Source organism: Cariama cristata, unplaced genomic scaffold, assembly GCF_000690535.1.
Source record: "Cariama cristata isolate BGI_N322 unplaced genomic scaffold, ASM69053v1 scaffold1060, whole genome shotgun sequence".
Classification (NCBI taxonomy): Eukaryota; Metazoa; Chordata; class Aves; order Cariamiformes; family Cariamidae; genus Cariama; species Cariama cristata.
In genome coordinates this window covers 72,380-87,621 of record NW_009593109.1, presented here as the reverse complement: position 1 = coordinate 87,621, position 15,242 = coordinate 72,380, and the positions used below count along the sequence as shown (strand labels likewise).

General features: G+C 40.4%; 1 protein-coding gene across 1 annotated transcript in view; it reads left to right on the top strand.

The window, feature by feature from the left end:
* Nucleotides 1-1,337: 1,337 nt before the first annotated feature.
* Nucleotides 1,338-15,242, top strand: part of LOC104168462 (SRSF protein kinase 2-like) — a gene marked incomplete at its 5' end in the record, with an annotated part of 21,026 nt that continues 7,121 nt past the window's right edge. The window contains 4 exons of the mRNA XM_009709057.1: nt 1,338-1,438; nt 1,539-1,646; nt 11,936-12,005; nt 13,244-13,336. Of these exons, the coding sequence (XP_009707359.1) occupies nt 1,338-1,438; nt 1,539-1,646; nt 11,936-12,005; nt 13,244-13,336 (372 nt within the window). The remainder of the gene's footprint in view (nt 1,439-1,538; nt 1,647-11,935; nt 12,006-13,243; nt 13,337-15,242) is intronic.

Sequence of the window (15,242 nt, the reverse complement as noted above, 5' to 3'; positions counted from 1 at the left end):
TTCCAGCTTTTCTAGGGGACTGTTTTGTTGAGGTCACTGCCCCTTCTGTCTGCTGCTGTTTAGTCCTGTCTTTTCTTTCCTTCTCTCACCTGGTAGATCCTGCCACTTTCTTTTCTGGATGGCCAGTATTTCAGTGCCCTGATGACCCATTCAGGGTTGTTGTTCCAGCAGCAGAAGATCCTCGTCTGATTTCAGTCACTCCTAACTGACCATTAGGCATTTGTATTTTTTCTCCTTGTCCCATGTCTGGTGTATTTTCCTCTTCCAGTTGTTAATGCCAGTTTAATAGATCATTATATCCCCATTGGAGTCCAGGTGCCTTTTGGATCTAGTACCTCTTTCTTATCTTACCACCAATTTCCAATTTAGCCTTGGGACAAGGAAACTGAGATCAGTCCTCTGCTGCTGTGTGATTTGTGATACCTGGTTCTACCTTCCACGTTCAAGTCAATCTGCTTTCTTTCCAGTGCAGTTTAGGAGCTAGCAGGTGGTATGTCAAAACAAAGAAAAGCAGCAGTCCTCCACTGTTGTATGTTAGGGTTGTCAGTGTCCCAAGAGCCTCTAAAGATTGCAGGATTAATTAGATCAAAGTTCTGCCTTTTTAGTCTGTAGCAGACTCAATGCAGATAGGACCTTCAGAGAACTTTGCTTCAATGCTGAATTATCTGTGAGATGGGTGACGGTCATCAGGGCTCTCAAATTAGCCAGGTTTTGGGGAGCCTTTTTTCCCATTGGGACAGATCTAAAAAAAAAAAAAAAAAGGGAAAAAAATCCAGCTGAATTTTATTTACCTTAGCCAGGAATGGAAGAGCAGAATTTATTTTCTCAGCCAAACTGTTCCAAGAATGTAACTTTCATGTGGAGTTCTTGGAGTTTGAATTTTAACATTTTCTTTGGGACAGATCTAAAAAAAAAAAAAAGGGAAAAAAATCCAGCTAAATTTTATTTACCTTAGCCAGGAATGGAAGAGCAGAATTTATTTTCTCAACCAAACTGTTCCAAGAATGTAACTTTCATGTGGAATTTAAACATTTTCTGTCTGAATCTTTCTTGGAAATATATGCACTGTTTTTGCTTAGAAGCTCCTCTGGATATTCTAATAATAGTCATTTGGCAGTTAAAGAACGCAAAAAAATTGCATTTGAAATGTGTAAGGATATTTAGAAATCAAGGTAAGAAATCCTATTTATGTTGCTTTAATTTCTTGTGACATTCAGCAAATTATTTTGCTGTCTTCAATTTATTGCAAAACTGAATAAGGTGTCAAGGCAAAACTGCTTTGAGATAATGAATAGTATGCTCAAAATACTAACTATTCTGCATTTTGCTTGTGTTAGCAAAAACTCGTGCTGCTGACTTACTGGTGAATCCGCTGGACCCAAGAAATGCAGATAAAATTAGAGTTAAAATTGCTGACCTGGGGAATGCCTGCTGGGTGGTAAGTACAACTACATCACTTTAACTGTTTGCCTTTCACTATTTAGAACAGGCCTTTTTATTGTTCATTTTTTCCATTAATGTGGTTCTTTCTGTTTTAGCATAAACACTTCACAGAAGACATCCAGACAAGACAATATAGATCCATAGAGGTTTTAATAGGAGCAGGTTACAGTACACCTGCTGATATCTGGAGTACAGCATGTATGGTAAGAACAATACAATGTGTATTTTACAAGAATAAAACTCCTAAAACCAGCTGTTTATTTAGTGAGGAAACCTGATGAAGATGGTTCTGACATTTTGACACAAATACATTATCATAAATTATGGCGTATCAGATCGCTACTGATGATTTTTCCCCTTTATTTCAATTTCTCAGGCATTCTTAAAGGGAAGTATTTTGGAGAATGCTTCTAATTTTCATTTGGTGCATTTTACATTTGCAGTCAAAACCATGCAAGTTTGGAGGGAAATACATCTATATTTTAAATGACACAGTCTAACTGAAATAGTAAAACTGCATGTTTCCTTCCTGTCTTAGAATCTATGCAACTGTTTGCTATGTTTCCATTCCTTTTTCTTGCATGAAGTTAGCAAAACAGTGAAATACTTCAATTTATTGCCAAGTGTAGTGAAAACATTCATCAGATCAGGCTTGCAAATCACAGCTTTAGTTGGAAGAGAAGGAATTTAGTTTATTAGTAAAATATGTGGTAACATTCTGTAGAATTAGTTTTAAAACTGAAATTATAGATTTCCAGAAGTCTTTAAAAAATAGAAAAAGTAAAAAATTATTCAACACTTACTCTGTTTGTAATGTCTCTTTGAGGACAAATAAGCTACAGGCATCTTATTAAAGGCAGTTTTGGAAATACATTTAGAAATATCTTTGTCTATTTTAAAAGTGAAATCTTATTCAAATCTTTATATTTTACAAATACATGTCTGAAAAGAGTAAGTGTGTGAGGAGGAGGAGAAGACTCAAATACTAGACACAGTTTGCAGGCGTGGGTGATGAGCAGAATTGCAGAGCTCAGGGGGAGAGGAGGAGGATTGAAAGGAACAAAATCCTACAGATATTATAAGCTCAGCAAGCCATGTGTTGGAAGTAACTAACCCATAAGTAAAATTGCAAGTATGTTTTCTGTGGAGTTTAACGCTAGCTTTTGCTTTAGTACACAGAAAAGAACATCCATTTCCAAATTTACTCTTCCATTTGGGGGCAAAATGTAGAATTTTTCTATTACATTGAAAAGAAAGCATAGAAAATATTCCATAGTTTTGATCCTTAATTCTTTGAATGATTTTTCTCTTAACTAACTACAAAATTATTATAGAGAATTCTTATTGTTCCTTTTACCTGATATTTTGTAAACCTTGGTTGAACTGGATACCTTTTTATGATATTCAATACCCTACATTCATCTTTCTTTAAGGTTGTACCTACTCCCTGCTAATTTTATATACGATCTTGTAAATAAAACCACATTAAAAAAAGGCTGAAGTCTATCTAGGATTGTGTTTAAAGAAAGTGGCGTGCTTAATAGCAACATCATACCTAGGGAGTATAATATTCTTACAATACTTGGGGTTATCCAGCCCCTTGTGCTTTAATTCTTTTCCATGTTATATAAGCATTACTGCTTTCTGCGAGTCCTTTCTCAAACTCAGGAAGGGGAAAAAAAAAAAAAAGCCTAAAGCATTTCTGCTGCTAGGGGTATCTCAATTCAGTTTCACAATTATTTATGAAATGTCAGTATTTTAATGAGAAAATTAAACTTCTGCTTTTTTGTTATGTAAGCTTTAAAGATAGTAAAGCATATGGGTCAGAGCACTGTGAGTACTGATCTTGTATGAGATGGAAAACAGCTCTGAGGTAGGTTGAAGACTTGAAGACCTTAATGCCTCTTTCTACAGAGGACTTGTAACAGAGATTAATGGCCAGGGAAACATTCCTGATACGGAACTGCAAACTCCCAATTAATTTATTTAGGCTGTCTTTGGAAATTATTACTTGATTCTCTCCAGTCTCAAAAGCAGTGGAGATCTGTGAAGCACCAAAGTGTTTTAATGCCATTGTAGTCCCACTTGCTTTCTGAAGTTTGGATTTCTGGTGGTACCTCGATGTGGTTCAGAAAATGCCCTTCTAGGTTACCTTGCTCTTGTTTCATATTTAATTCACTTTATTCGGTAATGTTTACTATTAGATGTGTTTTCAAAAGGTTTGTCTGCTGGAGCAGGAGCTGGAGGTGTTGTTTATCTTCAGCCAAAATACAGCCCAGGTACCCTGTTAGCCATGTTGTCCAAGACACTCAAAGGAGAGCAAGGAGACTTCTTTGCTGTGTTGCTTTGCTTGTACAAGTCCAAAGTCATTGAGGACATTTTTGGAAGCAGTACTATGTGAAATGAGTGGTCCAGCAGTATTGCCATGACTTTTTTCTTGGCAAGTTTCCATCCTTCTATACTTTGCCCAGTGTGACGGTACCAAGCACACATGAACTGGTGTCCTACCAGCTGACTCTCTATTGATTGCATATGGCATTTCTCATTTCTTCCTTTTGTAAATTAAAAAAAAAAAGTTTGTCAATTAAGAGGTAGCTATATGTTATTAAGTGACCTAAATTTGAGGTTGTGTTTAGATTAGGTAAGTAATTGCTCTGATCATATCCACCTGTCAGAAATACTGCCTTTGTGAACGAGTAGGCAAGGTGCCATGTGGCTTTGCAGGGTGAGCCGCGTTACATCATTACAGATTATGTCCTTCATCTTGATCATGATTTTGACTTTGGATGAGCTTTCTTGTCTCAGTTTCTCTACTGAATGATACGCACATATTGCAAAAGTGTGTGCCTAATATGAATGATGTGAATTAATGTGAATGCAAAGTATAGTAAGGTAGTATCAAAGCAAAGATGAGACGTTACACTTTTAAAACCCTCGCTCACAACCGAATTGCTGAGCTAGTTCTCTGAACCTGCACTGAAAGAGAGTTCAAAATATTTTTACCTCATTTGGATGGAATTGTGTGCAAATACATCTTGTAGATTTGTGTGTACCCACAACCTTCAAATCAGAGATTTCTGACCAGTATTCTCACAGAGACTGATCCAGGTGTGCTCTTCACTCCTGCATCTGTGTAGCTCTTGCTGACAGAGACCTGCTGCTTCAAAGTCATGATCAGGTTCTCCATTACCAAGTTTTATAACATGGCTGCCAGATTCTCTTAAGTTGCTCACAGGTAGTCCAGAACACTCTGCTTAGTAGTAAACAGCACACATGAAGACTACTTAGCTTGCAAAATAGAAGAGATTCTCCATGTGTTATATATCCACTACTGTGTCAGATATTCTAGATGATACCTCCATTAAAAAAATACGATAAAAGCAAGCCTTTCTTTTAATTAGTTTAGGGTCCATAGGGTTTCCATGTCAGAGGTTTATGTGTACGTAAAACGCATCAGTCTTTTCATGTCTCCTGGATTTTGTGAAGGACCACTTGGAATACTTGGAACCAGGATTCACCTGGGATCTTAACTTGGTCTTGTGTTTTATGGATCTCCATTTGAGCCTAAGGTTTTTCACTGCCTTATGCTTGCTAATGAAATGATCATGCTCACTGGGAATAGCATTGACTGTGAGAGTAGCAGGGCTAGCCGTTCTTATATTGGCTTGTATTTATGGCATAAAGTGTTAAGTCAAGCACAAAGATTGTGTTTTATCACAACAGTAGCAGACTGTCTTTTTTCATCATACCATTTGCTCATCAATTCACTTAGTCTTTAGTAGTGAGGATAGAGATGATGATGTTTTTAAACAAAAGCCTCTGATAATGGTGCCCTGAGCATGTAAAGCATCTGTGTTCATGGGTGCACAGCAACTTCCAGAATACCTCCCTGGTATTTAGGACATGGCATGTTGTGTCTCTGTGGAGTGCGCTCCTCACCTGGGGCTCTGCTAGTATGGGTTGGCTTCCTGTAGCCATCAACTCCGTGGTGCCGCTCTCAGGAAAGAATAGTCCTGTTTTATTCGTATTGTCTTTAGTATGGGAGTAGCCGGAGATTCTGATCAGGATTACTTGTGCTGGACATATACATAAACAGAGCCATGTGAGGACTCTACCCAAATAGCAAAAGAGGGAGAAATAACTCAGTGCTAATAACCTGACAGTTCTGTTTCTTTTGGTGTTATGTCAGTGAGTACGTAGCATTGTAAGCCAGCAAGCAGCCTGTGAGCTGAGTCTTCTAATTTTAGGTATTTCAGCGTGGCCCAAACCTCTTCAAATCAGATTTAAAGGACGAGAGCGAGTGTCCTTGGGCCAGTACCAGTTCTCTGCTCAGGTGATCTGAGTCTCAAAGTCTTTAAGAAAAAGAAAAAAAAAAGGCAAGGAAAAAAGAGGATGATGCATATCTTTGAAGGGTTATAATCAGTGCACGCATGATGTGCTGTGAAGCTAATGAAAGAAGTTAAATGCCAGTGGGCTTTCCAGACTATGACAGAGTTGTTCACTTGTTCTGTGCTCAGCAAAGTATGCAAGAAAGTGTAACTTAAATTTTTTTCCCAGATTTTGGTGACAGGTCTGAGTGATTGTTGCTGTAATTTGCTGGACATTTATAAGTTTTGCTAAGGAAATTGCACAGTGGCCATTCTTTTAACGATGTGACCTATTTAAGTGGGATACTCAGCTGCTCTCATGGAAAGCTAGACACTGGGAATCTCTCTTCACATTTATTAAATTCTAGAAAATTCTATGTTCCCTTGCCGTACTAAACCCTATTTTAATTCTGCCAAGAGGGAGGTGCATCTCTCGTTTTCACCCAGCAAAAGGAACAGATTTGGAGTCAGCAGTGCTATTGACAGGATTGAAACCACCCTTGATCATTTAATTCTATCAGGCTGAATTTCCACATTGCAGTATTGAGAGGGTTGCCTTCTGTGGAGCAGAAACTGAACAGGCACTGCATGATTTAGCATTTCCTAAATCTCAAAAACCATGGAACGCAGTACTCTGCTGCTGCCAAGAAATCCTGGCAAGATATGGGAGTTAGTACTGGCAGAGGGCATCCCTTTGTATTGCTCCTGGAAGCGTCATGATTCCACTGCTTTTCCTTGTTTATGCTCTTTGGTTTGGAGACGGGAAAAGCACCTGAAATGATGATTCTCATTATGTGACTTGTTGTTCGTTATGTACAGTCTTGTTGGAGCTGCAGGGGGGAGATGACTGTGTCACAAGCTAGGACATGAACAAGACTATGTTTTTAACACTTTTCTGAGGTGGCTTTTGTGGTGAGTTGTGATTCCTGAAATATCTTCTTTTTATAATGAGAACTAGCAAATAGATCATAGCTGTAGATCGGCAGGAAGTCAGAGAAGGAGAAAATTGTACTTGGTGTTTATCTACCCAAAGAGAATATAAATGATGAAATACTGCTGGGGTGAGAGGTAAAGGGAGCAAGCAAACGGCTTTCAAATGAGGGAGATACTACAAGGCAAACAAGCAAGCTTACAGTGGCACTTTTTATTATGAGCATTTCTGTTCATGTGAGAGAACCTGGAGGGACAGAATGAAGAATGAGCAGAATATAGTAACTTGGTGATGTTAAAATTAAACCTACATGTAAGTGCTTGTAGTTCAGCCTCCAATTTACTTCTTTGCCTGATGTCCTCTGATGTGGGGTGGAGAGGTAACTGTCCTTAACTACTCTTCCTGTGTTGTAAGCGGGGAAAAAATGATCATGTCTCCATGGGATCATGAGTATCATCATGCTAGTATATGCGAGTGGCACGTACCAAAGGTGTGATGACAAGCCTCAGTCTGCACAGAAGCAGTATTTTGAGGAAAAATGGAAAATCAAAAATCTGGTTGAGAGAAGAGAAAAACTTCAAGTCACTATGCACATATTTTTCAGTAGGCAGATACAGTACAAAATGCTGTTATTAATCACTGTACACCCTTTTTGAAGGTGGTGGGTGGACAACCTGAAACATTCAAAAGAAAATGATTTTCCAGAGAAACTGACTTTCTGAAGCCACCACTCAGCATGTGCATGATTCTGAGATTGGAGTACAGCAAATAATAGAAACCTGTTTCCTTTTCAAGCATCCCATGCATGTCTGTGTTTTGTATATCTGGACTTTCTTACCAAGCACTAACCATGCAAAATGCCTTTTATGTTGTTTCCATTGCCTGGTTCTTCAGAAGGAGATGTCCATGGGAGAACAAACTGTCAGCTGGTGTGCATATCTCAAAAAGCTCTTTGCTCTTCTTTCCATGCTTCCACTTACCTGGAACAGCGTTCTTAAAATTAAGCCTTTTTTTAAAGCAGTTACAATCTTCTCATTCACAGCTCTTCATTTCAGCTATAATAATTCAGGCCTATAGCTCTTCATTAATTCAGTAATAATTCAGGGCTATAGCTTGTTGTCCTTTTTCAGCTGGGGCTTCATAAGAGGAATTCAGGGAGGCTGATGCAGTCCAAGTGAATTGTTCTTCCAGTCCTCTCCCAGACAGCTTTCCCTAGGCATGCATACATTTTCAGTCACCAGATTGAGTACACAGCTGTCGCACAGTGAAGATGTAGCTATTTCCAATTGTGTGATTAGACATGGATCCATAATATACGGTAGTGATGCCAACAGTTTAGTATTGTGCTAGATTTATATACAGTCACATGGCAGGAAAGGAATCATAGCCTCTCCAGAGCCCATAAAAGCAGCAGTGTGACCATTTATATGAAAGGTTCTCCATCTGCAGATGGAGAAAAGCAGTCTAGACTGTTTTTCTGCGATAACCTTAGGAAAGTGATAAGTAGCAATTGCCGGTACAGTCAGTAAGGATGGATAATTGCCTTGGGCTTTTGTGCCATATGTTGAGTGTGCTATATCTCATTTGTTATCTCCATATCATAACTGAAATGCTGATTTCTATGAGGTAAATGTCAACATTAAGTAAAAAAGATCATGATATTTCAAAGTTGGAGTTTCTGTAAAGAAACTGGTTTTTATAAATGAATACTTTCAAAAGGAAAGTAAATACGGTTAATCTGTATTTGTAGCATCATAGAAATAATAGCCAAATTTAGGTTGAAAGAGATGTCTAGTAGTCTACCCCCTGCTTGAACCAGGGTTAACGTCAAGGTTAGATGAGATTACTCAGAGCCTCATCTAGTTGAGGTTTGCATATCTGTTGGGATGACATTTCCACAGCCTTTCTGAGCAGCCTGTCCCAGTGCTCAGCCAATCTCGCTGAAGAATTTTTTTCCTCGTGTCTGGTTGGAATTTCCCATCTTGCTGCTCATGTCTGTTCTCTGTTGTCCTTTCGCTGAGAAGAGTGTATCTTGGTCTTCTCTCTTACTGCCTTTCAGGCAGTGGAGTGCAGCAATTAAATCCCCCCTTCTTCTCCCCTTCTCCAACCTGAACAAATACAGCCCCAGCAGCCTCTCCTGCTCAGCCCTCTAACATCTTAGAGGTCCTTTCTGGTCTTTCTCCAGTTTGGCAGGATTTCTCTCATAATGGTGGTCCCAAACTGGTCACAGGTCTGCAGATGCAGATGTGAGTGCTGAGCAGAGGGGAAGTCACTTTCCACTGAGGGATTTTTATCACCGAGTGTCAGTGACTTACCAATTGGAGACTGGGTGGTTTTATGTACCTACGGGTGGGTGCAAAGTGTCAGTAAGTACTGAAAAGTGCTGAGGAAGTCCAAAGCAGCAGTGCACTGCCAGAACTGTAGTTGTGAGTACCAGCAGCAGAGAGCTCTTCTTTCAGTGCCACTGACTCAGTAACGGGACTGCACATGCTTTCTGGTGCACCACAGCTTTGGACATCAGCTTAAAGAGCAGAACTCTGATACAATCGGAGGTGTCGTTGTCCTTGTAGTGGCTATTTACGTGCCTATTAGTGCATTTTTAACGCTGATTCTTTTACTTTATGGTAAAAACCTAGGTCAAGGATTTATTCTTTTTTAAATGAGGCCAAATTAATTTCATTTATCTTGCGCTATGTAGCCAGTCCATCCTACAAATATCTAGGAACCTCTTACCAGGTTGCTACAGATGAACCTGTGAGACATTGTCCTGCATGAGTGCTAAGAAGTATTGTCACAGGTACTTAGTGCAGAAGCCAGAAGGCAGGGCTGTCTCCGGGCTGTCCCTGTGTGCATCTGAGTCAGAAGTTTCTTTGTTCTCAGTGCAGAGCTCTTTAAGGAGAGTCAGGAAATCAAATGTCTGAGATGCTGCAGCTCCAGCCCATGCTGAGCATGGAGTCAAAGCTATACAAAAAGGGAAAAAGCATCATCATCATCATTTTGAAAAGCTTTAGTTTCTCTTCAGCAAAAGGGTGGTATAAATATCCCAAATCTATGAGAGCTTGCAGCTCTTATACAAACCAATCTAAAATTCAGTGTATCATATCACAGTGGTATGCTTACTTCCTGTGCTTCTCTATGAACAGTTTTTACAGTTTTTTCCAATTTAATCTTTTTAGTCCCATGTGGACATATCAAGCTATTAATACTTCATTTTTTTGGGGACAGAAGCTGTATTCTTTTGGAGTCTACCTTTGTGGCTAAATTCAACTACATTTCTGTTGTTCTCCAGGAATCTGTGTTAAATAGCAATTAGTTTCTTCATGTCCTCAGAAATCAGCCCCATCAGCATGTGTTCTCCTAGGAAAGCTGGTCTGGCTCTTCCAGTGAATATATTCCCATGAGACACAGAAGGGACACCTGGGGCTTCGCAGTCTCATCTCAGGAGAATAACAATATTCTCCATGTTGTGCTTAGAGATCTCTATCAATGATCTCTTCTAGATATTCTAAAAATTTCTTCAGTTTAAATACCTGGTAATTTTTGAAGTCCTGCAGTTTTTTTTTAAGCTGTAAAATGAAAACTCTCAATCTTGAGCTAAGAGTAGAATAAGAAAAAAAGCAAATGAAGCTGTAAAATGAAAACTCTCAATCTTGAACTAAGAGTAGAATAAGAAAAAAAGCGAATAACTGTTTATTAGTGATAGTGACTTTAGAAATAAAAGGGCCATTCATAGGATCAACAGAAATGTCAACAAGGGGCATTCTTGCTTTCTTGGCTGCTGTGTGTGATTGCAATGAATTGTTTTGGCTGTAGCCCACTTGGATGACACTGCAGTTCACAGCTTGAAAAAGCCAAGTGCCCATAAACAGGCTAAATTTACAGGTGATTTAACAACTCCAGATTATGAATTGGAACACAAAAGTGAGTATTTTCAGGAGACAAACATTTTGTAGTGAATGTTCTAACAGAGTGAAATCCCATCCTACAACTGTGCCAGGAAGTTCTGCCTGATTTTTGGAATGATTTTCTGGATCAGATGTTTTCTGTGGTCTTGGAGATGAAAATAGTTTGATGTTTAAACCATCTGTAAAGAATTAGATTCCTGTGGCTGCTTGGGTAATTGGTGATCCAGAGCAGAAAGAGAATAGTTTAACAATTAGGCTAGATAAAATCTGTGTTTTTATACAAGTATGGGCTCTCATTTCAACACTTTGTGGCTTTTAATGTGCATTACACCCATAAAGAGAAACTCACTTTTGTCCTGACCTAACATAGGGTTAGCATCCCACCCAAGCATTGTGATGGCCTGAAGGAGTTAGTTATCATGTTCTCTCATCAATGTCAGTCTCAGTATTGTACCCCATGATTGCAGTATTTACTTTGATGACTTCTGATTCAACAAAAATACCTTTTTAAAAACTGTTCTAGATTTAGAGTCGTCAAGGAAATTTACCCTGTTTGCTAATTTCAAGTGATTAATTATAGTTATAAATGGATTTTATTTCTGATTCAGACTTTTTTATTTCAGTCTCCAACATGCAATCTGGCACATAATTAGCCTTCAGATACAAGTGTAGCTCTTTATTATATGTTTAGAAATACCTCTCTCTCAGCTTCATTAACTTACACATATTTAACATGATTAGTATGTAAAGGTATGTTTAACATTGGCTCACACTGATGCCCCCTTCACACCCCGGTGCAGCCGATCTGTTCAGAATTGCTTCCTCCGCAGCTGGATGCTGTTTGCTGCCTCCCGCCACCGAGGCCAGTGCTGAATGTCGCAACACGACCGAAATACTCCCTGGTCAGCCGATGCAGCCCCAGGGCTTGCTGGGAGGGGACTGCAGTTCCACACTCTTTGTCCATCTCCTTCATTCATCCTGATTGAGTAGGCAGAAACGCCTGGGGTTTGGGCATGCTGTCTGTTGCCAAACCTCCAGCCTCTTGGACTGATGGGGTGTGCTTGGGGTTGAACGTGGGGCTCTCTCCAGAGCCTGGGTTCATGCTGTCGTTGCACTGCAGGAATGATGGTCCCCAGGTAAGTGGCCTCTCCTCAGTCTCAGATCCAATTGTAGGCCTTGAGCTTTGAATGTAAATTCCCTCTCGGGGAATAGTTGTGATATTTTGCTGACATCTGAAGATTAAAAACATGATTTCTGAAATACCCATAAATATGTCTGTTACGTTATAGGCTTTTGAGCTAGCAACTGGAGATTATTTGTTTGAACCACACTCTGGTGAAGACTATTCCAGGGATGAAGGTATGAATCTTCTGAGATATTATATGTGTTTCTGTATATTTTCACATTCCTCTTCTTAAATTTCCAGTGAGCTTACAGTGGGGTTAATTTTTGTATTTGAGTGAACTGTTCATATACATTGTTTTCAGAATATAAATATGATTTTTTTCTTTTTAGTTTTAAGTTCCATCACTAGCAATGGGTGGGCAAAAACTCCCTTCTGCAGATACTCAACAACTGCCTGAAGGAATTAAACTGCCCTTCTTGTAAGATTGCATATGTGTGGAAACCTGATTGAGAATAACAACATTTTAGTTTGGAAAAGAAATGACAAATTTGAACTTTATAGTATTTTCTTTTTATAAGATTGACACTGGAATAATGTTTAAATTGTGTATTTTTATTTGAATTGGCCAATTACTAATTTTTTTAAATCGGAATTAACTCCTGCTTCCATCTGTATACCTGTCCATTTCCATGCTTGTTTGCTTGTAAATGCTCTTTGCAGTGGTAATGTGGGCATCATTCATTGTTCCTAAATGCTACTAATGATGCCAGAGCTCTGCTGATCCTGGAAACCTCTGCATGGATTTGCTGCAAACATTGTTGATTTGAAACTATTTCTGATTTTTTACTAATTCCAGTTTCTTTCCTCTTCTTTTTTATCCCATCCTTTCCCTGCCCCTTCCACTCCCGTATCCTTTTTTTCTCTCCCTCATAGACCACATAGCACACATCATAGAGCTGCTAGGCAATATCCCAAGGCACTTTGCTCTATCTGGAAAATATTCTCGGGAATTCTTCAATCGCAGAGGTAGTACCTCTTCTTTTTGAAAGGTGCCGTGATGCAGACAGAAGTGGAATTGCTGTTGCTGGTTGTAGCATGTCCCACTGAGGAGCATTTCCTGAAATCACACAACAAAAATTTCTTTTTGAAAAACAAAATACACAGGAATCTGTGACGAAATTTTTTTTTTTTTTTTTTTTTTAGCTAAACGTTCTGGAAAATAACTATTGGTACATTTTAAATTATATAGCAAAGCTGGTTTGTAGCAGCTGATACTCAAATGTTGTTTTGAGAAGGAAGTTTTGCTGAAAGCATCTTTCCAAGTTAGCCACTCACTGAGCAGTGTGCACTTGTCTTTTTTACCAGGATCAATCTATTTCTGTCTGTACCGGGCCGGTGTTAGTGTGTGCATGCAACGTACTGATTAAACTGTTGTATGTTTCTGTTTTGCTGGCAATGTTCTCCAATGCAGACCACATAGCATTGATCATTGAACTGCTGGGAAAAATCCCTCGAAAATACGCTATGTTGGGGAAATATTCCAAGGAGTTTTTCACCAAAAAAGGTAACGGTATTTATGCAACACTAATTTAAAGCATAATACTATCCAAAAGGAGAATATGTTCATTTATGGGTACTGAAGAAATGTATCCGTTTAAATGGAGAGCTCTTATTAAAGAAGAATTCTGGTGTAAACTTGGCTTTCTGAGAAAAAACACAATTTGCAGTACTCATTTCAATATTTCATTTAAAATTCATTTTGGGATGTACTCAACAAAGTGTGGATGTTAACAAATGTCTGTGTGAATCTGTTGTCTAATGTTCATGTAAATATAAGGAATCAAGTGATGCATAGCTTGGAACATGATGGAAAATCATGTCAGCTCCTTTTGGTCATATATAGTGGTCCAGCAGATGCTACTGATAAGGAATAACTGAGGTGGGAATGCAACACCTGGGCAGTAGGCACACAGCTGCGTGCAGTCAGTCCTCACAGTCTTGTAACCTCCCTGAAGAGAGAGCATGCAGCTCTGCTGCGCCGTGCTGTCTCACTTCAAACACTCTGAATTACTGTAACGCCCGAGTGCCACAGCTATAGGTGATGAGTTAGCTGTGTGTGGCATTGTACAGAAGTGCAAATCCTCTAGAAGTAAAACCCTTGTCAATTGCTGCAAGAAAGTAATTAGTCATGGAATCATCACAGAATCAGAATGGTTTGGTTGGAAGGGACCTTAAAACTCACCTAGTTCCAACCCCCTGCCATGAGCAGGGACACCTTCCACCACCCCAGGTTGCTCAAAGCCCCATCCAGCCTGGCCTTGAACACTGCCAGGGATGGGGCATCCACAGCTTCTCTGGGCAACCTGTGCCAGTGCCTCACCACCCTCACGGTGAAGAATTTCTGATCTAAATCTTCCCTCTTCTGATTTAAAGCCATTGCCCCTTGTCCTGTCACTCCATGCCCTTGTAAAAAGTCCCTCCCCAGCTTTCTTGTAGGCCCCTTTAGGTACTGGAAGGCTGCTCTAAGGTCTCCCTGGAGCCTTCTCTTCTCCAGGCTGAACAACCCCAGCTCTCTCAGCCTGTCTTCACAGGAGAGGTGCTCCAGCCCTCGGATCATCTTCGTGGCCTCCTCTGGACTCGCTCCAACAGGTCCGTGTCCTTCTTGTGTTGGGGGCCCCAGAGCTGAAGGCAGTACTGCAGGGGGGGTCTCACCAGAGCAGAGTAGAGGGGGAGACTCCCCTCGCTCGACCTGCTGGTCACGCTGCTGGTGATGCAGCCCAGGATACAGTTGGCTTTCTGGGCTGCCAGCGCACATTGCTGGGTCATGTTGAGCTTCTTGTCGACCAGCACCCCCAAGTCCTTCTCCTCAGGGCTGCCCTCGATCTGTTCTCCGCCCAGCCTGTATTTGTGCTTGGGATTGCCCCGACCCAGGTGCAGGACGTTGCACTTGGCCTTGTTTGCACGGGCCCACCTCTCAGGCCTGTCAACGTCCCTCTGGATGGCATCCCTTCCCTCCAGCGTGTGGACCACACCACACAGCTTGGTGTCATTGGTAAACTTGCTGAGGGTGCTCTCCATCCCACTGTCCATGTCGCCGACAAAGATGTTAAACAACGCCGGTCCCGCTACTGACCCCTGAGGAGCCACTCGTCACTGGTCTCCACTTGGACATTGAGCTGTTGACCGCAACTCTTTGAGTGCAACCATCCAGCCAATTCCTTATCCACTGAGTGGTCCATCCATCAAATCCACGTCTCTGCAGTTCAGAGAGAGCAATTGCACTGGGCCTTATGGTTCTTTTATCTTTTTGCACTTTTGTCTTTGCTCAAACTGCTCTTTAAGACAGGTTTTTGACACGTGAAGGAATGTGGTGATGCTTCAAGTGTCTTTTGTCCCCTAAGTGTATGAGACAAGACTGTGTTGTATCGAGAGACAGGGTATGTCAGGAGCGTTCCATTACGTGATGGGGG